This window comes from Ochotona princeps, chromosome 6 (genome assembly GCF_030435755.1).
Source record: "Ochotona princeps isolate mOchPri1 chromosome 6, mOchPri1.hap1, whole genome shotgun sequence".
Classification (NCBI taxonomy): Eukaryota; Metazoa; Chordata; class Mammalia; order Lagomorpha; family Ochotonidae; genus Ochotona; species Ochotona princeps.
Window position 1 is genome coordinate 30,207,522 of NC_080837.1, and position 24,628 is coordinate 30,232,149.

The window sequence follows — 24,628 nt, forward strand, 5'->3', positions numbered from 1 at the left end:
GCCTCCTGGCTTCGGATCAGCTCAGCTATTGCCGTTGTGGCTACTTAGGGACTGAAGCAGCGGATGGAAGATCTGTCTCTCCTTCTCTCTGGAAATCTGCCTTTCCAAAAAACAAAAATAAATCTTTAAAAAGATATATAAGTAAGATTGAATGGTATTTTTTCATGTGGTCTTATAGGCATTATTCATGCTTATTTCTTAAGAATAAACAAAGCATAACTGTAAGTTTATTAATTTCAGCAAAATAAAATGACATAGGTGGATTAGTAAAAACTAATGGATAAGCTTTCTTTTTTCTTTATCTCCAGAGCATTTGGCATCCTTTATCAGCCTGTACATAAAGGAGTAGAAAAATAAAAGATTGTCATATTGTCCTGTGTATTTCTCTTTTAGTATTTCAGTATGGTAGTCCACAAGAAAGTAGTAAATTGCTTCAATTGTGGAAAGGAAAGTGTCTGGCTTTCCTTTTTGATGGCGCCAAAAGCAAGTTTTTCTTGTTTTCAACTCAACTTGTAACAATCCTGCCAAAAAAAAATAAATAAAAAAGGAAAAATATCAATAATTCTTTTAACTACACGGTAGAGTACAATAATACAACAACTTCTTTCAATTATGCAAAAGATGTTTTTAAGAACTACTGATACATTCCTTTGAACCCAATTCGAAATATGGTGCTTAATTAAATTCATTAAGTTATAAACAGAAGCAATTTAAGACACAGAATGAAATATTAGTGAGCATTGGTCTAAAGGACTAATAACATCCTGGGGTTTGACATCCAATTTTAAGTGATGAGAAATGACTAACAATATCTGTATCTTAGATTCTCTAGAAATGGATTAAAAACGGTTAACATTTAAGAGATTCACTTCTTGAGAGAGAAACAGAGATACAGAAATTTATTTCTTTCTATCCTCAATCTACCAATTTATTTTCTTAAATTTTAACCCAGACTTTTATAAACCGACTAATTTTCATAAGGGTTTCATTTTCTCACTCTATTAATTTTGAAATATTCTGACATTCAGAGAGAGGCAGCATGTAAGTGCCAGGATCCCATAAGGGCACTGGTTCATGTCCCAGCTGCTCCACTTCCTATCCAGCTACCTGCTTGTGCCCTGGGAAAGCAGAAGAAGACAGCTCAAAGCACCTGCATGGGAGACCGAGAAGAAGCTCCTGGAAGCTCCTGGTTTCGGATTGGCTCAGCTCCAGCTGTTGCAGCCATTTGGGCAGTGAACCACAAGACGTAAATTTCTGTCTCTCCATCTCTCTGAAAATCTAAACTGCCTTTGCAATCAAAATAAATAAAACTTTAAAAACTTTTTAAACTATACCTTGATGAACAGAAAGACAACTATTTCTTTAGCTCTGTTACAACTTCAACAGAAATTCAAAAGACATAAACAGCTAGAATAGTTTACTCTTCTACATTTAAAGAGAAAATGATAAATCACTGTACTCATGTCTTATAAATCAGATGTCAACATATATAGAATGTTGTTAGCTCCTTACACCAATACTCACACTTAAATTACAACTATTTGCTATACATTTTAATATATTTAAAATACAAAAAAGAAGGGAGAAGGTAGCATCATCAAAATTGGTCCCATGATCAATCTGGAATCTAGCAGCGGTCAATTATTTCCTATTGGATCAATTATTTCCTATTGTTACATCCTACTTTTAACCAAAGGCTGTCACAAAAATGTAGCAAACATTGGCAAGATACAAACACAAGTGTTAAGATATTAAGAGATATGAAATATCAAACATCTAAGAGGAATCAGAGAAAAGAAAAATGGATAGTATTTAAAGAAATAATGCCCATGACCTTTTCAGAAATTTTTAAAAATGCAAAGCCACACAGACACATGAAACGTATCTCAAGCAACATAAACTCAGCGATAATGGTGGCTAAATATACTACATAATACTGTAACCTTAGAGCACTAAGTAAAAGAAATTTTTTAAATACCCATTGAGAAGGCACAGAGTATATAAAAAGGAATACTAAGTGGAACAGGAGACATTTCATTAGCAACAACAGAATATTGAAGATATAGGAATGATGTTTTCAAAATGTTAAAACAGCTGGCAAGCTAAAATTATTTGCCCAACAGAGTAACTTAAAGACTGCAAAACATTGAGACAACACTCCAATAAGAGACCCAGTACAAGCAGTAGTACAGTAACACTGAACAAGGAAGAGGTTGAAAGAAGCTCAAGAATATCAAGCCCTTACACTGTTTAAAAACAGGGGTTAAAGAGAGTGCTGTTTGTGCCTTTCAACATTTTTTTTTTCCAGGTGAGACAGAGTGACAGAGACCTTCCATTTGCCAATATACTTCCCCAACACTGGCAACAGTCTGCTAGCTAAGATGGAAAAGTAACAGCCAGGTACTCAATCACTTGTGCCATCACTAATTTCCCCCAAGTATCTGTATTAGCAGGAACCTGGATTCAGGAGTCAAAGCTGGGACTCAAAGGCAAGCACTCTGAACCATCACACAGGCATATGAGCTAACTAATAAGCCAAATGCCCATCACTGGCTTTGAACTTTATTAAGTGACATGTGTGTATTTTGCTAAGCCCTGAAATAGGAATATTAAAAATAGAGTAGGAAGAAAGTTCATTCAATCAAAGAAAAGGCATGAAAAGAAAAAAAAGCAGCAAAAAGATATAAAAATTAATACAGAAAGAGATCCAAATATATCAATAGTTATAGCAAATTAAGCTTGCCATTTAAAAATTTAGGTGAGGAAGTAGAGGGGTGGAGGAAAACCTGTATCACGGAAAATAATAAAAATAATATAAAAAGAAGAAACACTTAAAAGAATAAATACTCCCTCCGCATCAAAATAAGACATAGGTTATCAGACTGAAACATGAGAAGGGTAATCTCCATAGGGCTTTTATTCTATATTGCAATGGAATTCTTAGAATAGCAAAGAACAAATTAATCATATTTTTAAGAATTGGAAAGGAGGGAAGACAACAGATGTTACTCAAACATGAAATTAATAATTCCTAATAAAAATTATGAGAAGCATAGTATCTTGAGGGGGAGATTTAAAGACGTAAAAAGTACTTAACACAAACACTGATCAATTCTATAATAAAGTTTTTCTCAAAAGCTACAATAAGGAAATTTAAAAAGTGAGCCACTAACTGTAAGAAGATATTTCAGTATAGTCTATACATGTGGAATAAAAAACAAGATATGTATTTTGAGAAATTAACAAAACAATGCTCAATCCAGTTAATAATTAGAAAACCAAGTTAAATCACAATGAGGTAGCACTTCATACATATTAGATTGCAAAAAAAAAAAAAACCCAGATATTTAACAATTAAAGGTGATTACAGATTGACACAAATCTTAATAATGGAAATATAAATTTGGTACCCTGTTTAGAAAAGAATTTTTATCTTGCAGAGCTGAACATTCTCACATTCAACAACCCAGCAATCTGACCCCTAATTAGGTTTGCCAGAGAAGTTTGTACATGCATAAGACTTGTAGTAGCACTATCAGTAGCAACAACTAGAAATAACCCAACCATCTCAACAACAGGAGACCACATGAACTTATATATTCAGAAAGTCAGATGTTTCACAGCAGTAAAAATGGATAAATGATAGCTGTAGTCTTTTGACAATATAATCAAACATTGGAAACAAAATGTTGACTTTGTAAAGGAAGTCCCAAGAAAAACCAGGTAAAAATACAGCAAAACCAAATACTATACAGATTATGAAAAAGGATGTATATAACAATGCTAGAATCCATAAAAGTAAAAAGGGACAGGTGTTTGGCTTAACAATTAAGACACAGCTTACAATATGTGCATACGTTAGGTGAGTGCCTAGGTTCAAATCCCAGCTCCACTTCCAACTCGAGTCCTTTAAGTGTGTATCCCTGGAAGCAGTAGATGATGGTTCAAGCAGTTGGGTCCCTAACAGGCACCGAGGAGGACTGGAATGAGCTCCTACTTCCTAAATTCACTCTGGCCCAGTCTGGTCCTCTGCATTTAAAGAGTTAACAATTGGATGGGAAATCTGTCACTGTTTCTCTGCCTTTCAAAAAAGATTAATAAAGTTTTAAAAAGTAAGTGATTCAGAATAACTATGAGAGAGGAGATAATGGCATGGAGGAGGGAGAAGAACATAGAAGTAGCATTATTCTGGTGCTTGGGTTCTTAACTATTCATTATATAATTAGTAGCTTTGGCATAATATTACACATAGTCTTTCATATGTAAGATTTTTTTTTAAAAAAAAGGTTCCAAATAAAGCCAAAAACAAAAACAAATCATTGTCTATTTTTAAACAAAGGACTGGTTCTGACAGAACTGGCAATATACAAACAGTTCTTTCCACTGGCCTTAAAATACAATCCAATCATGTCAATGACAAGCATAAAATTTCTCAATGAAGTCACAGTAACCATTCAAGGACATTTATAGTCTGTTCTACCAGCCTCCTATATGAATACATTCTAAACCACAGTATCAAGGGCTTTTTGTTTCTTAAATGCAAATTGATATTTTCATGCTCTTATGCATATACCACTCCTTTGGCCTAAAATGTAATCCCCTCACTACTCTATCCATCAAGGTTTCAAGGCAGTAACACCTCCACTTGAAATCTTCCAGGGGACACAGTCACTGCATCCAGAGTATATAGTATTTTCTTTGTTTCTCACAACAAACGCCCACTATTTCTCAATATTCATTTTTTCTTTCCCTCATATTAATAAAATCTCACTTATATTCAACATGGCATGTGTGCAACTAAAAAACAATTTTAGACTTCCTTAAAGCCAAGGTAGTCATATGAACACGTTCTAGTGAAAGGAAGGGAAAATGAAATCTGTTATGAAGAATCTCCCTTATAAAAACAAAACAAAACAAGGCAGGGGATGTAGAGTGGAAGAGAAACATATATAACTCATTGTCCTCTGTTTTTGCTGGTAATATGTGATCCTCAAAGACTAGCAAATGTCTTATAAGCATAAGGATGAAAGTAATAGTGAGTGAGGGAAACAGGAGCTCAGGTCCGAAATGGCACTGTGAAGCACCTGCAATAGGCCACACTATCCACCTCTGGGGTTTCACATGTAAAAAGTGAGGCTGTTACCTTGTCCATCATATGCAGGTAACTACATCCCTCTATAGCCATTGTGACCAATCAGAAGGTAGAGATTTTTATTTTCTTTCCTCAAACCTCAAACCTAGCACAATGGCTATCCAGGAATGAATGGACCAATCATAAAGCCATTCTTCCATTAAAGTATTCTATTAGGTATTTTGAAAACATTTCTGTTTCAATAATTTGGATTCCAGTGCAGACAATAATTACAATGCTTTTGATTGAGTTATTATAACAGAGATAAAGGCAGACATTTGAGAATGTTCTAAGTAATTAGTACAACTAAAATTGTTTTCCTCTTATGACTTTACTACTTCTAGATTCTATTTCAATTACTGCCTCTAAACATGGATGCTGAAATCTGTCCTGGATATGAATCTTATGCCTCAGGCAATAAAAAAAATTAAAAGATGCAACTGCAGATGAAATCTAATAATCAATGATTTGTTTTCCTGGCTTAAACCTGCAAGTTTTTTCTCTAGTTATTTACTTTTTGCGTTTAATTGCTTAGGTTGTACATGAACATATTTTGCAACAAAAATGAAAAGCTGATATTACAAATGACTTTTCTGCCAAAATCACTGCCTGAATTTCTTCAACTGCAAAATGTGAATAGAATTTTGTCCGCCCTCATGGCTTGTTTTGAGAACCAAATGTGGCAGAACAGACAACTCCTGACTCATACTAGTTAACCTTATGATTTGTTAATTTATAATGGTGTGAAAGCTGTATGCCTTTAATAGAAAGATTACTTCAAATATCGAGTGCTCCTCTTTTCCCAGGCTAGCGATATGCACCACAGCACTCCTGTGAAGATCAACAGCAAGCTTCAGGGTTCGTGAGGTGAAACTTCTGACACGGTGTATTGTACGGTGCTGGTGTCGTTACGACCGATGCCTACTAGGTCAGGTGTAGTAAATGCATTTTTGACTTAATGATGTTTACAACTTAGTGTGGGTATGCAGGAGGTAACTCCAACATAATCTGAGGAGCATCTACAGATGATACAGGACTCCTTGACACATTGAGTGTAGTTTAAACAATACTTACAATGTGAACAGAATTACTCTTCTGAAAAATGTATCAATGCAGTCAAAATAAGAGGTGAACTGGCTAATAATTTTAAACAATTATAATATCACATAACATTTTATAACCTGGGCTCCCTTTCAACAAAAAGAACCATCCTTAATTTTGCATTCTTCCCAGTCTTCCAAGGTCAACTACCAAATTCTTGTCACTATTCACATATGGGTTTAGATTTATATTTTATCATTAAATTAGGCAGTAAACGTTCCAGTGTCTTATTTTGACACTTGGAAAAAAATCTTGAAGCACTGTAAATTTTGATTCAAAAATATGTATATGGTTTTAGATTGTTAAGAATATTCTTAAACTTAGCATTCTCAACAGTAAAGTAACAGAAATGTAACTTTCATTACATTATAATTAAGAGTTTAAGGTGAGACTAAAATCAATCTATTTAAGTTAACTGCATCAAATAAGTTGTTTTAAAACCTAAAGCCATGGTTAGCCTTGTAGCATAATCAGTGAAGCAGCTGCCGCAACACTGGTATCCCCTTGTGGATCTTGGTTCCTGTCCAGGATGTTGTAGTTCCGATCTAGCATCCTACTACGGGCCTGAAAGAGGCAGTGGAAGGTGACAGAAGTGTTGGTGTCCTGCCACCCACATGAGACCTGAGTAAAGCTCTTAACTCCTGGCCACTGTGGCCATCTAAGGGGGTGACGAGTGGAAACCAGAGAACCAAAGACCCCTGTCTGTCTCTCCCTCTCTGTCTCAGTAACTCTGACTCACAAATAAATAGAAAATAAAATAAAAAACTAAAGCCAATGATTTCTAACAAACGTGGATTGTTTCTTGTGGAAGCAATGTGGCTTACTCAGAAGTTGATAATGTAACATGCAGCAGAGGTTATATGTAGGCATGCATGGATCCCTGTGGTGCAAAAAGAAGCCAGAAGGGACAGGGATTGAATTAAGACATGCAGTAAAGCCTGCCTCTAGAAATCTGTTTATTTTAAGACTTTGAAGGGATTAAGAAAGCTCTTTCAAAATTTTTGAATAGCACTTCTATGTGGATTGGAAAGGAATAACAGAAACCTTTTGGACAAATCTGATTTTAGGCAAGCCTGAAGCACAAACAGATTTTTGAATAGTACAATAATTCCTTTTATAGTTTTTCAGGGGTTTTTGCTTATGTTCTTTCATTTGATCCTTTCAATTACCAAATAAGGTAATTATAAAGAAAAAATGGCCCAGAAAAATCTTCCAACTGAGGAGTCAGTTGTTGCTGTAAACATCTGACCAAGGGAATGTGGCGGCCAGTGCTCCTTCTCACTTTCAAAGAGGAGGGCCTCAGGGTAGTTTGTCTTCTATTAAACACCAGCAGCAAAATTTTTAAAGGCCTTACTCTCTGTAGTAACTCCCACTTCCCACAAACACACAAGTACAAAGATTGCCAAGAAACAACCTGACTTATATGACCGACATCTCAAGAGATGCAGCTTATATGAATTAAGCTAGTTAAGTCCAGTGTTGCTGATTCCATTAGCTGGTGACTAACAACAATCAGATTCCAAAAAGCATCATAAACTTTCTTCTCCCTTTATGCACATTTTTCCATACTAACTTGATAGAAACTGCCAGGCTGAAACTTGTAACATTCACTTCTTGCCTTCTTCCACTTGATTCACAAAGGCATCAAACAGCTAGAAATAAACCTAGTTTTTAGAGAAACTGAAAGCCTAAAGAACTGTGTAGAGCAAGAGAACAAGAGAGGCAATATAAGCTATTGCTCATATCGTTGGGTACTTTACTTGGGCAAGTAAACTGTTTTAAGTCACTGACTTTCACAAGAGAAAAAGAGCCACAGAAACAAAAATCTTCCTAATGTTTAATCTCACTTGGAACTATCCTTGTGAGCTCATGATATATGTTTTTCTTGTCTCTCCCAATTGAGGCAGTAACATCCAAATGGTAATGGATTTATCAGATATTAGTTCTTAATGTCATTTCCAACCAAAACGAATCAGAGCTCCCTCCGCCCCTTAAAAATGATTGATTCCAGGCATGGGATAGATAAAAAGGACAAGTGTACTTGAGATTCTGATATATTATCAGAAAGACTAATGAAGAAGTGTCACAAAGGACTCAAAGGGCAATCCAAACACTTCTTTTTCTTACCTTGAAGTCTCTCATCAGTGAATATTTTGTTTGTCTGGTTCCAAGTGCTATCTATAAAAATAATTTTTTTCAGTATTGTGCCTTTGCCCTTGCTGCCAATCAAATCAAGGTCCTCCATTTCTTCAGTTTTTTTACGTTTAACAGTTGGCTTGTCAGGGTCATCACTTTTGTCTCTAATATTATCTTGCATTCGTTTTTGTAGATGGAAAGAGATATCTTTTATGGAGACAGACTGAGGTCCAGGAAAAATAAGCGCAACCTAGAACAAAGAGACCTGGTTGAGCACTAGCTACTATCATCTTCAAACTAAGTTGACTAATCTAAAACTTCAAGAATAGCAGACCTAAGATGTGTGAGAAAGAAGCAATGGTTGGTGCTTCCTTCATATGTTTGGTAAAGTTTTATTTTTTCTATAGTGATTGATAATCATAAAGTATTATGTAAAAGCACGCATTATTTCAAAATAAAGTTATTCAATGACTTACAGGGCCAAGGTAACTGCACTTTTATGAAGTTTTTTTTATCAAAATACATTGTAATATTTAATAAAATAAAAGGCAAAGTATACGATACTTTGTAAAAGAATTCTGTAAGTGAAGCATTTGGTAGTATTTAAGATGCCACTTAGGAGGCCCACTACCCATTTCAGGATGCCTAGTTTGGAGTCCTTGCTTCTTGCTAATGTGCGCTCTGTGAGGCAGGAGGTACTGACTCAAGTAAATTGGGTATCTGTTACCCAGCTTCTGGCTTTGGTATGGCTTAGCTTAGAACTCTTTCTTTTCCCCCCAACCCCTGTTTCCATGTTTGCATTTCTCTGTCTCTAAACTTAAATAAAACAAAAAAGTATCAGTGTAAAATTCTCAGTGATTAAATACCATTGTAAGTATATAATAAGCAAAGATTTAAAAAAAAGATTCAGGGCCCCGGCGGCGTGGCCTAGCGGCTAAAGTCCTCGCCTTGAACGCCCCGGGATCCCATATGGGCGCCGGTTCTAATCCCGGCAGCTCCTCTTCCCATCCAGCTCCCTGCTTGTGGCCTGGGAAAGCAGTTGAGGATGGCCCAAAGCCTTGGGACCCTGCACCTGCGTGGGAGACCTGGAAGAGGTTCCTGGTTTCCGGCTTCGGATCGGCGCGCACGGCCGTTGCGGCTCACTTGGGGAGTGAATCATCGGATGGAAGATCTTCCTCTCTGTCTCTCTTCCTCTCTGTATATCTGACTTTGTGATAAAATAAATAAATCTTAAAAAAAAAAAAAAAGATTCAGTGAATATTGGCTGGAAATGGTGTAATGGGCCTGAAGGGCCATTATTATCTCTCTCAAAAATTTCACCCTCAGACAGAAGGATAAAATAGCATATCCTTTCATGAAAACAATACGGCAATTTAAATCCAAAGTCTTCAAATGTTCATATCTTTGCTTCAATGATTCAGTCTTAACAAACTAATCCTACACACACACACCCCGAAAATAAAGAATATGTGTTGAAGAGTATATTATTATAGGGGCTGGCACAGTGGTGTAGCATGCTAATTCTCCACCTGCAGCACAGGCATCCCGTTTGAGCACCAGTTCTAGTACCTGCTGCTTCACTCTGAGCTAGCTCTCTGCCAATGGCCTGCAAAAGCAGAGAAGGAAAGCCCTAGTGGTTGGGCCCCTACATCTACATGGAAGACCTGGAAGAAGTTCCTGGACCCTGGCTTTAGATTGGCCTGATCTGGCCATGGGGAGTGAAACAATAGATGGAAAATCTCTTTCTGTCTCTCTCTCTCTCTCTTTCTGTAACTCTTTCAAGTAAAAGAAATAAATCTTTTTTTTTAAAAAAAGTATATAACTATTATAAAATAGTAAAATGAAAATAAGGCTTTCATGGAAAAAAATCTTTAAATTATGGTACCCCATTTCTTTCAGCATATTTTATTGAGCTATCATACTGTTACAACCTTCAATGACCAATTTCTGACACAATGTAGGCAGCCAATCAACACAAAAAATTCATGGATGTTATCCCTCACCTTTTTCCCTACTCCTCACATTTTCTAAATTTTTTCCTTGGGAAACAGAGATAAAGAGAAACCTAGCATTAGAGAGAACTGCTATCTGATAGTCCACTTGCCAAATGCAACAACAGCCCAAGTATGAGCCAGGACCCACAGCAACCTCCAGAAACTCAACCTAGTTCTCTCAGGTGGCTGGCAGGCATCCAACTACTTCAGCCACCACTGCTACCTCCCCAAGTTCACATTAGCATGAAGCCACAGGTATTAGAAGTCAATACGGATACAGGCATATTAACTACTAGGTCAAACATCTATGACACATGTGCATTTTTTGAGCATGAAAAAGCAAATATTCTAAAAACAAATTCATAATAAATAAAATTAAGAAACAATTTTGAGTTTTTGAATTTTGAAGTGATAAAACCTTTGAAGTTTCAATAAGGTACACCTATACTCACTTAGCAAAATCCAGGGCTTCTTAATTTTCTTGGATTATATTCAAACTCTAGTAGTATGGCCGAGCAGTCTAAGGTGCTGGATTTAGGATTATATTCAAGATTCTCCTAATAGAACCTATCATTGTATTTATATAGTCAACATAAGTGCTATATAACTGACCAGAGAAGGAAATCCAAGTGTATTCTAGATCTACAACTCAGAGATTATTAACATATATAATTAGTTTCATATGATAAATATACAAAGAGGAAGGAAGGAAGGAAGGCAGGACGGACAAGAAGGAAGGAAAAACTTATCAAATTTTTTTGGGATAAATGAGTGTATTATAAAGTTTTTACTTTATTCCTAGATTGACCACACCAATAAATGTCACCAAGGGTTCTAAATACATCTGAATGATTCTTTCAAAAGTCTGTTGTAAAAATCTGTTGTAAAATTACTTAAAAAAAGACTAAATGTATCTCATCAACATGAAAACTTCAAGTATATGAAAAATAATTAAGAATCTAGCAATAAGTGGGATGGCACCATGGCTTAATTGGCTGCAAGTGCTAGCATCCCATATGGGTTTTGTGTCCCATATGCTCCACTCTCCATCCAGTTCCTTGCTTGTGTCTTGGGAAAGCAATGGAGGACGGCCCAAAGTCCATGGTCCCTATATCCACACCCACGAGAGAGAACTACAGGGGTCTCCTGGCTCAGCTTTGTCCATGGAGGCCATTTGGAGAGTGAACAAGAAGATGGAAGATCTTTGTCTCTCCTTCTCTCTGTAAATCTGCCTTTATAAATAAATCTTAAAAACAAACAAACAAACAAACAAACAAAAAAACCAGGCCCAGCACAATAGCCTAGTGGCTAAATCCTCTCCTTACACTGACCTAGATACCATGTGAGCAATAGTTCTATTCCAGCTGCTCCACTTCCTTTCCAGTTCCCTGCTTGTGGCCTGGAAAAGCAGTTGAAGACGGTCCAAAGCTTTGGGATCCTGCACCCATGCGGGAGACCTGGAAGAAGTGCCTTACTTCAGATCAGTTCAGTTCCAGCCATTGTAGCTACATGGGGAGTGAATCAGTGGATGGAAGATCTTTCTCTCTGTCTCTCCTTCTCTTCTCCTAATCTGCCTTTCCAATTTAAAATTAATAAAATAATTCTTTAAAAAATCTTAGCAATAAGCAAGGGAAGACCTCTGAGCAGTCAAAATAAATGGTCAATACTTAAACTAGGGAGAATTATTGAAAACCCTTCCAATGCAGACTTTTCTTTTGTTATTTCGGAGAAATCCCAATAATATCTGTAATCTACTTTTTCAGTCTGCAACAGATGAAATTATACACATGAAGTATAGGAATTAGAGTAAGAGGGAAGAAAGCAAAGAACACATAACAATACTGGCAATGCAAAAAAGAAAAGAAAAGAAAAGAAAAGAAAAGAAAAGAAAAGAAAAGAAAAGAAAAGAAAAGAAAAGAAAAGAAAAGAAAAGAAAAGAAAAGAAAAGAAAAGAAGAAAAGAAAAGAAAAGAAAAGAAAAGAAAAGAAAAGAAAACAAGAAAGCAGAAAACTATAAAGAAAAAGCCCGACTCAAAAAAAGCACAATACAGGATCACTTGACCTTTGAAGACATTAGGAAAGAATCTATATTATTATTAAGAAAAATATTGAATTATATTCAAATAAGCTCAGAAAGGCAATGGAATTTAAAATTCACTTTACAATCAAATGTGATAAGCTATGAAAAGTAAGCTGCTTACTTCATGATCCTGTTCTTCATATTCTGGAATACAAGGATATGTATAAATGTTCACAAAATCAGGTGCTAAGAGTTTTGCATGTATAGCAGTACTTTTGCCATCTGTTTCATTTGGATGTTTAATGATGTCGATCTTCAATGGAAGCTAAAGTAAAACAAGCAAAAGTAGAACGCTCAAGTGAAATTCAAGTAACAATAGGAAAGATAGCTACAATTTATTTTCTTATATAGAGTTTAGTTTCTCTAAAGTCCTATCAGGCAGCTGTCAAATTCTATACATTTCATTTGCTCTTAAGGTTAGGATACATTAATGCATGTAATAAACTTTATCATGTAACATGAAGATGTATGGGCCTTTCACTTATAAAGTAGTTTCGATGAGCAATAACGAAAGAAAAAGTAAGCAACTGATTGAAATGAATTTTAAATCTGGCTTTAACTCACTGACACAGCCCAGGGAACAGCTCCCAATCTTTTAAACTCTAGTTCAGTTTAGTTTGATGAGTGACATCAGTATTTCTTGTCCATACGAAGCTGTGAACTAAATCACAAAAGCCTAAGAAAAGCACTCCTTAGGTAAGCCTCTAATTTTGTCTTTTTAGTATTCACGTTCACAACATGCTTCTACTACAATGTTTATTATAATCACTAATTTTTAAAGTAATCAGCTTCATTAAAAACAACATCATTCATTTCAGATCTAAGTGTTTTCACAGTGAAAAAACGTGTTAAACAATTGTTAAATTGGCAGAATAACAATTTTCACTAATACAATGTTTTCTTAATATTATTTATCCAGATTATCACTTCTATTAGCACACACATTTATGCTCTAAAATTGATATTCCTGTTTTCAAACAATTACATTTTTTACCAACCTTCACAAGTGGAATCTGTTCAATAGGTACATTTTCAACTGGGACATAACATGTATAGCAGTAAAACATTCTGGAACCACCACATCGTAGACACTTTGATCTCCCAGTTTGTTGAGCTTTATAAAGAACTTCTTGAGATGCTAAACATAAGTTCTGAAGGGGATCTTCTGAAGCTATGGAAGTAGTCTGTGACTGTTTTGTTTCCACAAATTTTGAATTACTTTCTTCACTTTCTTCGAGAAATACAGGTGAGTTGAGAGACATTCTTCATTTAAACTAAAGGCATATCCTGCTAAAAATGCTTATTATAGGTGCACTGTAAGAAAAAGTAGGGGGATAAAAACAAAAAACATTCATGATCTTTATAAAGTAAATCATACGATCCACAGCTTTATTTCTGGTACTTACTAACAAATAATAAATGCTAATAAATATTTAAAAGTTTCAAAACCTCTAAATTGCATGATTTAAATGTAAAAGGGAATTAAGTCAAACCTCAATTCATCCTTTGGGCCTTCCGGTACATACAATGAAAAAGGATTTCAAACTTAATTTAGGTACTGATAATTTATTGTCAAAAATTCTTTTTGTCCCAGAGATGGCGATTTTATTTGTAAGTTTTAGGAATTAGTCAATAATATACTTAAGCTAGCAGACTCTCATTCTGAATTGATATTACCTGATATCAAATTCAATGCTCAATTCCAATGAAAACAGAAGCTTCCAATGAAATCAGCAAAATCTGATATGTTCCAAAAGATATATTAATCTTCCACTTATAACATGATTCACACTATCAAAGTATCAAAAGCATCTACTACCACATGCAATTTGTAAAATATCCCACAGTTGAAATACATAATCTTACAAATTGTAAAATGTTTTAAGGGACATTACTGTCCACTCCCTCTAAAAACTTATACTACCTTTTAAAAATACAAACCATTCAGATTCTGTAAGTCCTTAAGACAAAACAGTAAACTAACTTTCCACTTAATATTTTCTTTAAAGAAGGGTGACAGCTGCCACACTTTCATTTGAATATACTTAATGCAAGAAGCTTTCCAGAGAGAAAAGATTGGTGCTCTATTGATTCACCATGCATTCCACAGCTACAAAACTGTCCCTTGGCATTGTGGAGTTTCACTATTGTGCCCTGGGCACTTTACAAGAAACTGCTTTTGATCTTCCAAATGAAAGTCACAAACAGAACCCAACGTAATATTCTAATAATAAGTTAGTGATACTAACTCAATTGCCTATTAAGAATCATTTTAAGACTATAAATACCAGACCGAAAGTGATACAGAGAAAAGATGCCACTCTCGGAAGAGAAAAGTGTACATCCAGGGCCTGGTGCAGTGGCCTAGTGGCTAAAGTCCTCACTTTACACGTGCCAGGATCCCATCAGTTCTAATCCCCGGCAGCTCCACTTCCCATCCAGTTCCCTGCTTGTGGCCTGGGAAAGCAGTGGAGGACGGCCCAAAGCCTTGGGACCCTGCACCCGCATGGGAGACCCGGAAGAAACTCCTGGCCTTTGCAGTCAATTGGGGAGTGATTCACTGGATAGAAGATCTTCCTTTCTGTCTCTCCTCCTCTTTGTATATCTGACTTTTCAGTAAAAAGAAATAAAATCTAAAAAAACAAAAAACTTACCCAAGGGGAAAACCAAAATGCATTCACTGTTATTTTTGCTGTTTACTGATTTGAGCAGAGACTTATATGTTGGATTGCTCAGAAAAAGGGGCCTTTGAGAACAACAGTCCAATCTCTTCTTTCAGCCTCACAAAGTGGAAAATATTTTCGACTTCTCACCAAAATTTCGAAACCACCCAACTAAAAATGGCTTCTCTCTCTATGGACATGTCTTCAACACTTAGAATCATACAGAATAGGTTACTGCCAACTTCTCTTTTAGGAATCTGAAAAATCTTAGTCCTTTTTCCTAGAAAATACACATCCGAACTCAGTATTTTTCATATAACTTCAAGTGTTTTGCAGATCTCCGAGAATTCATCAACAGAAATCAGAGATATCCTGATTAAGACAGAAAACTCAGATTAAGTACCTAAGCAACTCAAGAAGAAGTTTGGGAAAGACAGTCCCAGAAAGCAGGGCTATCCTTTGTTGCTCAACAAACTGTCAATGGTCACAAGTTTAAAAGGTCTCATTGTTGTTCTTAGGACACTGATTAAATTTCACCTAAGGAAGCCCTGTTTTCAGTCCGTTCTGTTTGTTTGTTTGTATGTTTCTTACAGAGAGAACTGAGTAATTCAGATCACAAAATTCAACTGGACTGGACTGATTCAATGTGACTTCATTTCCTGGCAATTTCAGTCACAATTTAGCATGTTTCCTTACCACCCAAGAGCCCACACAAACTGGAGCTTTAGGCCATTTTCTGTGGATGTCAAACTACTGGTGAGTTTAAGGAATTTTCCAGAGCCCTTAAAATACATTCTTCCTGGGCTCCGCACAATTGACGCAACTGGCTAAATCCTCCCTTTGCAAGCTCAAGGAACCTATATGGGTGCCAGTTCATGTCCCACCTTCTCCACTTCCGATCCAGCTCCCTGCTTATGGCCTGGGAAAGCACTCGGCTTTGGACTGGCTCAGTTCCGGCCATAGCAGCCATTTGGAGAGTGAATCAGTAAACAGAAGATCTTTCTCTTGGTCTCTCCTTCTCTGTAATCCTTTCCAATAAAAAAAAAAAAAAATACCCGCCCCCTTTTTAAAATACATTCTTCCTGAGATGCCTCAGAAATATCACCCTGCACTTTACTGGTCTTATGCTCATGTAACTAAATGGACATTAGCAAAAGTCTTACCTAAGCCATTTCCCTCTTAAAAAAATGAAACAACAGAAATACTTATGAGACATGAGAAGTCAATCTTGTCTGCCCCTTCTCTTGTAGAATCTATGTACTTTCACCTATGGCTGAAGTGGCCACACAGAGGTGGCCAGCAGTTCTAAATATGTGAGCTCCTCCCAGATCAACAGATATGATCACAGCATCTGTCCTCCTAGCCAACAGCCGGTCTTGAATGTTACAAATCATTTGTTGCAATGTGATTATTCAAAACCTTCAAGATTTGTCAACATTAAATACATCAGAGGGAATAGAAAAACCATGGGAGATAAAAACCATGGGACATAGAAAACATAGAAAAAGACCTTTCTCATAGAACTAAAACATAGTTTTATGATCATGAAATTAATCATTCTGCAACTGAACCTGAAAACAAATTAATTTTTACTTTCCTTTCTACCCAATTTCCCCCTAAAACCAATAAAACTCACCAAGTTGTATCACTTCTACTCTGCATGGTACCCTCAACATCAGGTCTGTAGTTTGGTTCTTTATCAACGCATGCATGCACATGGGCAATCTCTTATACCTCTTTGAGTACTTACTATTGGTTTCGCACATGTGACATGGAAAAATATACTTCACTTGGAGGTCCCTTTGGTAAAGCTGTCCCTCTTAGCATGCAATGGTGCAAAAGCCGGATTCTTTTGTGATGTCACCAGTCCCATAATATTATGCAATAAGATCTTCACACATACTAACTGAATCAAGGCCATTCTGAGAAACCACCTCAGGTACACATCTGGCCAAGGGGCAGCCTAGCAAAATGTTTTTCTGTTTTGTTTTATAAAGTAACAGTGGAAATTGCTGTTTGTTTTTCAATTCAGTATTGGGTAAAAATTCATTTCAACTTTTCTTTCTGGAGAACTGTCGAGAACCTAGTTGTCATGACACTATATAAATATATCTATGAAACATATATGCATGTGCTCTCTCCTATATATATATAAAAGGACAAATGGGGTCCCTCCCACAGCACCCACCATCTGGTAGGCTGACTGACTGCTTGAGCTTTTCCTGGTACCCCACACTTCATTTAGTTACTGATTTTACCACTCAACTTTTGTAGAACAGGCACCTGCCAAAGATGCTAATTTACTTCCTTATTTATCTACCTTCAAAAGAAACACCTGAGCCCACAAGAAACAGCCTCCGTTGCTTATTATGTAACCAAATTATTAATATTTTAAATTCACCACATGGCTTGCATTTCCATCTATACCCACGAGTGTCCGTGATTACTAAATCTTCACAAACCACTTCAAAGACGAAAAAAAAAATAATAAATAGGGATTTTTAACAGACTGGCTTTTCCAGAACACTTTCCTTAGGGCAGAAAAATAGGAAAATCGTTAGGCAAGCAAAAAAAATTTTCTGAGGAAAATTTTCAGCTTTCCCCCCTCCCCCAAAGGGGCCCGCCAAGATCCTAAAATCCCGACCAGGGACCATTCTCCCTCAGGGCGACACCGAGCACCACCTCCGCTGGAGCCCGGACCAGGCCACCGGCGAGGCGCGTGGACCCGCACGGAGGACCGAGTGGGACTCACGGCTGCACAGCGCGCGGGTTTTCACTCAGCTCCACGAGTCTTCGGGGCGCGCGCCTCCCGGGCCCGCGCACGGAGCCCGCGGAGCGCTTTCCGGGAAGCACCGGAGGGAGGAGCTAGGCCGTTGCGGAGGGAACTGGCGGCCGGCGGGGCGGGGCGGGAAGTCCCGCCTCCCGTGGCTCCGGTCGCTCGGGGCCGAGGCCCGGCCTCAGGCTCCCGCGCTCCCGGCGAGGCCGACTGGAACCCCAGGGCGGGAACGAGGTGCTGGGAGTACACGCTCAGGACGTAGGTACCGTGAGTGGTGAAGCGGTGTGGATCCCACAGAACACCTTCCATGTTGCCTGTCCCCAGCGTGTTTTAGTTGTGAGAACTTAGATCTGTTGCTTTTCTCTGTCAACCTAAGTGTTTTGTGTCCTGGACAGTAATGCAGGCTGCTAGAAAAACTATGTGATTCGGTTTCTGTAAATATATGCAGTAGAGCTTGGTCTTCTAGATCTAAAACACTGTGAAAACTAAGTCTTTTAGCAGGAATAAGTAGTGCACAACCATTTTCCTCTCTTTTGCCCTAAAATCTTTTAAGTTTGGTCAAAGTGCTTCAGATGCACAAACTGAAAGGCAAATTATACATCTAATCATGAGAATGTGCGGTTGCTATTTCTGGGTAACCGATTATTCCAAAATCTTCTCTCAAGGGAACCAAGTTGCTCTGTAAGACAAGCATGACAGGGCAGGGAACCTGTGAGCTAAGCTCCTTGCAGAAGTTCCTCTCATGGAGGACCAAGTGTCCAAAACACAACGTCTTGGAGGACATACACATCCAGACCACACAATGGTGTCACTTTCTTCTTTTTTGCTTACAAGTCCTGTCCAGATTTTGGGAAAGGAGACCTAGGTCCTGTTTCCTAAAAGGCTGTCAAGGATTTTACAGCCACTTAAAATTTTAAAAATCGACAGTCAATGTACTGCTATCCCTGAATTCTCACAGAAGATCCATTGTGAGTGTTGCTACTCCGATGAAATGTTACTGGACACATGGATTCAGCTTTCTTCTGACTGTTTCTGCTGCCTCCTGGAACTTAGGATCTATAACGTAAGCTGGCAAAATAGAAAATATGGTACATTATACAGAAAGTACTAAAATTGGTTCCTATAAATGGTGTCACATCTCAGTTCAGAATTTAGCCTTCATACCTCCTCTTTAACTGTAAGACAGCCTGGAAAAGGCAGAAGAATATACACATTTTGGTAAGCGCTAACTATTTGTCACATCTAGGTTGTTAACTACACCCTGTAGCAGGAAATCCCAGGTAATCTATAGAAACTATTGCAATTAATATCAACATCTGGTTAGTGGATACAAATTCAGCATTTAAAAGTAAATTTTGAGGAATGATATTTCCAGGGTTTAAGCCTTACTATAGACCAATAGTGATCACACCAGAGTGTTTTCAGCAAAAGAAAACTAATAGGTCAATGGGACAGAGGCTAGAGCCCTGAAATAGACTCACACAAATATAGTTAAATGGCCTTTCATGAAGGGGCACAGTTCAACTAATAGAAAAAACAGTGCTTTTACCAAATGATATTAGACCAACATGTAAAAATTAAATGATTCTGGACCTATGTTGTGGCTCAGTGAGTTAAACTGCTGCAATATGGGCACTTGTCCTTGCTGTTCCTTTCCTGATCTGGCTCTCTGCTAATATGCCTGGGAATCAGTGGAAAATGGCCCAAGTGCTTGGGGTTCCTGCCACTTGTGTGGGAGACCCAAACGGAGTCCCAGGCTCTTGGCTTTGGCCTGAGCCAGCCTTCATTATTGTGGAGTGAACCACCTGCAGGTGGGAGATCTATGTCTCTTCCTCTCTTTCTCTGTAACTCTGCCATTCAAGTAAAAATTAAGCATTCTAAAAAGCCCTAGGAAATGATTCTAGACACAACCCTTCACAAAAAATTAATTCAAAATAGAGGAAAGGCATAAATTTTAAATGTAAGCTGTAAAATTCTAGAAGACAACATAGAAGAAAATCTAAATGACTTTGGTTTTGGTAATGACTTCTTATATATAGTACCAAAGCATCCATGGCAGAAACAAATATTATGCTGGATTTTGTTAAAATGTGCCACTTGCATTGCTATGTGATTCCTCCTGCATGTGCTCCTGCCATCAACCTCCTCCTGAAAGGCTGTTGCTGTGCTGTTAGGAGAAAGGAACAGTTCTAAATAACGGAGGGAAGAGGGACACAGCCCAGAAAGTTCAACTTACATAAAATCAAGAAAAGGCACAGGAAATTTAGTTATGCCAAAACTTTAAGGCCCACATGGGGTTATCTTTAAATACAAGATATGTGGATGACTGAATTTCAGTCCTTCCAATAACCAGTATCCTCATTACAAAGGCTTGTTGTGACTGGATATGATCTGCCTTACAAAGAATGTGTCACTGCTGTCTTGCAACTAATAAAATAGCAACATCAAAGATTATGAGGATAAATTGAAATGGCCAAAGGAACACAAGCAAGAAGAATTTCTGGCATTCCCAGCATGGTAAAATTCTGGATACTTTAAGTCTTCCTTCTTAACAGAGTAGTAGCTATGGTACAAAGGTGGGAATAAACTCAAACTTTTTGAGAAAATCTCAAAAGTTTCTGTTTTATCCACCTGAGAATAAATGTGTAAGAACAGAGAGTTGATATCCTGCACAGTCAAGTCTTTCTAAAGATAGGACAGTGTTTCTTGATTATTGCATGTGTTAAATAGGAAGAAAACCAAGAGAAAAATAAGAGGAGTGTTCCTCTACTTTTGTAAGTTCAGTAATTGCTTGCACATTTTAGAAGAGGGTAAGAAACTTACCCAAAGAGCTGAATAGTGAATTCTTCCCACACTTCTTTGCCACTAAGAGCCAGGATAACAAAGAGCCACGTTTCCAGAATGACTGTAAGCAAACTTTAGTAAAGAGATGCCATGAACTGCCAGCAGGACAGACTCCAAAATCAAGCAGAGAGAGACATAAAGCACTATTCTGCTCTGGGGGGATAGAGGTGAAGCTTGGGGGAAATGTCATCTTGCAAGGAAAAGGTAAGCTGTCTGGCCCCTGCCAATATTGCAGACACCAGCAGCACTAACTGCAAGAGAATTTCACACCCCTCTCCAGCTCTAAATTCACTCTAGAAAGTTGACTGGTTGAAGTAACTGCATTGTTCGAAAAAAAAAAAAAAAGAGGAAACCACATTGCCTCCCTCCAATTCCCAAGGCCCGAAGCTGCTACAGTACAGCTACTGCTAAACTCTTCTGCCTTAGGGAACCGTAACCAGACCCATTACTACCAGACTTCCCAGAGCTGTAGCCTGTGTGCTTCACAGGACACATAGCAGACCCCACTGGATCTTGCAGTTGTGAGGTTTTTTGGTAGAAACCCTGAAATTATGTTCATATGCTCTGTAAGATCTAGGGAAGTTCCTTCTGCTTCTTAAGTTTCATTGAAAGCTGCAGCTGATTCACAAGCCTGGGGAACTGGCCCTTCTTCATCTCTTAGCACAGGGTACTGGGTGCCCAGGACTGAAGTCCCATAATCATGCTTGTATGTCCAGTTGGGATTAGAAGCAGTCCTTTTTCTGTCATACAGCTCTAAATTGTGACTGTTGCTGCTACAATTCCTGGAGTAGTTATCTGCACTCCTCTGCTTCTGCCTGGTAGCTGCTGCTCCATAAGCCACAGTGTAATTGGCACTCTATCTGTGAGACCTGGATAAGGAGCCCACTATATGTAACTGCTATGGAACTGTGACTTTTGGCTCTGCATGTCCTAGGAAGATTTGCAGTTGCTCTATGGAAACTGGAGGAGATTCTTCCTCCATTACATTACTAGGCCCATATTTGCCAATGTACAATGTTGGGCATAACCTTCACTTTTACTGCAGGACATGAGCTATGTACCATCTCTGCTCCACATCTCTGGAGTTGTAACCATTCCAGATTCCACTCTATAGGACCTATGAAAGACCCTACCTGCAATCCACTGTTCCATGCCCACACTGCTGATGTACAATCCCCAGCAAGACCTGTGTTGACCCTGTGAGGCTGCACTAAGCTGCCTGTAGGATTCCTCAGTGCTGGGTAAGTGTGTGCAATAGTATGTGGATTATTAGTTAAAATTTAAAAATAACATGAGGAGAGTGAATTATACCAAAATGAGTAGTGATTGCCTAGGTACATGAAGCCATGAGTTTTATGATTTTTTTTTGCATTCCTCAAATGAATGTGAGTTGCTCTGGTAATAAAAAGCAAGCAATGATGGCACTTAAAAATAGAAGTAATAACCCCCAAACAAAAATTAAAAAAATCTTGTCTTAAGACTAATTTTATTTATATTAAGAAAGTCAGATGTACAGAGAGGAGGAGATTCTCTGTGCACTGATTCAGTCTTAAAGCTTCTATTTTGTCTCTTCTGGTAAAGGACTGTTGTCCAAATATACAGAGAACTCCTAAAACTTAAAATGAAGAGGCTTATCCCAAATTTTTTAAATGGGCAAAAATTCTTGAATAGAATCTTAACTTAAACAGAGGTGGCAATTAAGCATATGGCCATATGTTCAACATCATATGTAATTATATTAATTGTAAATTAACATCAATGAGATATTCCAGTGCACCTATGAGAATGGCCAAGTTCCAAAACTCTGTGAACACCAAATACTGGTCAAAATGTACCCTATAGCCATTTTAAGGTGTATAGCAGCCGGTTCTGTGTATAAACAAAAATTGAAATGTCAATGAAGTAGTCACAGGATGTGGTTAAGAACTTGCATTTTTAAAACATACTGGTTACTCAATACCATGTAAATTAATTCCATAGTATTGTTAATTGTCATTGGTGTTATGTTGTGGCTTTAAGTTGATCGGTATGATATTCTGCCAGCTCTGCCATCAGACCAGAGATGGTCTCCTCAAGAAACTTTTGAATTTACCTGGACAATAAGATGCTGGACTCTATGCTTGGTATACTCTAGCAATGAAAGAATCTTGACTGAATTTGAAATGTAATACAGCAACAAGGTAGAGGAATCCACCATGGGGGGAGGATACAGGGAGGGGTTGGGGGATTCCCAGAGCCTATGAAACTGTCACATAATGCAATGTAATTAATAAAATATATATATTAAAAATATGTGGCACAATAGGAATTCTCATTCATTGCTGGAGGGAGTGAAACGGGATACAGCCAAGTTAGTAAAGTTTGGCAGTGTTTATACAACTAAACATCTTCATAGGATTTAGCAATTGCACTACTTGGTTTTTGTCCAAGGGAGTTGACAACTGTGTCAATTCCCAATAAGAACTGCCCATTATGATAAAGAAGCAGTTGTATGGTTGACATACTGTGTGATTCCAGCTGTGTGACATTTTGGAAAAGGCAAACGATGAATACCATCAAAGGTCAGTAGTTTTCAGGTGTTAGGGAAATGGAGGGATACACTAAAGGAGTACAAAGGCATTTTAGAGCAATTAAACTATTCTGTATGCTACCGTAGTGGTGGAAACATCACTTTATATTTGTGGAAATCTATGCATTATGAGTAAAGAGAAAAATGCCCTCATTGGGATGTCACTGATAGGCCTGTGTAAGTTCATCAGTTATGATAAATGTATGTGGAGCAGAGTGTCTGTAGTAAGGGAGACTGTGCCTATGTGGGAAAGCGGTACATGGGAACTCTATACTTTCCACTCAGCTTTGCTGTGAACATAAAACTACTCTAAAAATAAAGTCTGTTTAAAGAGGCTGGGGGAGATAAATTGTAGGTCATGACTCAATAACTGGTACTGGATTTGCCTTCTAATCATAAACATGTAAAACACAAGAAAAATGTAGAACATTACTGTTTTCACATATAAGATTAAAGGAAACCTAGAGCTGTGCTGCTTTCCCAGGCCATAAGCAGGGGGGTGGATCAGAAATAGGGCGGACCCGACTCAAAACAGCACCTATACAGGATGCCAGTGTTGCAGGTGGAGGATTAACCTAGTATACCACAGCACCAGCCACCACCCCCCAGGTTTTCTTATGAATAGTGTATTCATAAACACAAAAGGTCCACTGTGTCTTTTTAAGAATTTCCATAGATCTTGAAACATCTGATATCTTTATGCACTGCTATTCGACCTCTATGGTAAAAAATCTTTAACATATTACACTTGATCTTAACCAAAAGGCCGAGAAATGATTAAAAAAATCTTTAACATATTTAGGAAAGTTATTTCAAAGTCCTTGTCTGGTAATTATAACTGGTTTCTAAGTTAAATGGTTTATGTTCATAGTGCTTTCAATGAATTATAATCCCTTTTTCGTATTTGCTTGTATGTCTCATTTATTGCATTTACATGTTGTATAGAGATACCTATGGAAGCTAAAATTAAATTTTGTTTATTTTCAGAGAAGATGAGACCTTCCCTTTCTCTGTCATTTAGAGAGCCTGACATTTGAGAATCCCCTTGGAGTTGAGCTGAACTTCAAAATTGACAATAGCTTTAATTAAATTAATTTCATGTGTGATTAAGACCATCTCCAACCTCTTTCCTTCAAAAGAACCTCTGGAGCTTGGAGTAGGTTGTACTAAAGTCTTACATATTAAAGTCTTATGTTTTGAGGTCAGCTCAGTCAGAGTTTCAGAATCCAGTAACTATGAAAATGTGTGGTCCTATACAAATCTCTCTTTTAACACTGTCCTCCACTGCCACCCTCAAAAACAAAAAGCAAAACAAAACAAAGCAAAAATCATAGT

At 37.6% G+C, this 24,628-nt stretch overlaps 2 protein-coding genes across 3 annotated transcripts in view; one reads left to right on the forward strand and one right to left on the reverse strand.

The window, feature by feature from the left end:
• Nucleotides 1-117: 117 nt before the first annotated feature.
• DTWD1 (DTW domain containing 1) lies at nt 118-17,977 on the reverse strand. 2 transcript variants are annotated; one of them, XM_058665881.1, is made up of 6 exons: nt 17,857-17,977; nt 16,372-16,479; nt 13,440-13,755; nt 12,563-12,706; nt 8,360-8,618; nt 118-521 (listed from the first exon to the last, which is right to left on the reverse strand). In XM_058665881.1, exons 3-6 carry the CDS (start codon nt 13,701-13,703, stop codon nt 274-276), a joined length of 915 nt encoding a protein of 304 aa, XP_058521864.1. In that variant the 5' UTR covers nt 13,704-13,755; nt 16,372-16,479; nt 17,857-17,977; the 3' UTR covers nt 118-273. The 2 variants fall into 2 exon arrangements, with proteins under 2 accessions (XP_058521864.1, XP_004578143.2); XM_004578086.3 differs by lacking the exon at nt 16,372-16,479 and having other exon boundaries at nt 119-521; nt 17,857-17,973.
• Nucleotides 17,942-24,628, forward strand: part of FAM227B (family with sequence similarity 227 member B) — a 151,397-nt gene continuing 144,710 nt past the window's right edge. The window contains exon 1 of the mRNA XM_058665880.1: nt 17,942-18,138. The gene's annotated coding sequence lies outside the window, so the exon portion shown is untranslated. The remainder of the gene's footprint in view (nt 18,139-24,628) is intronic.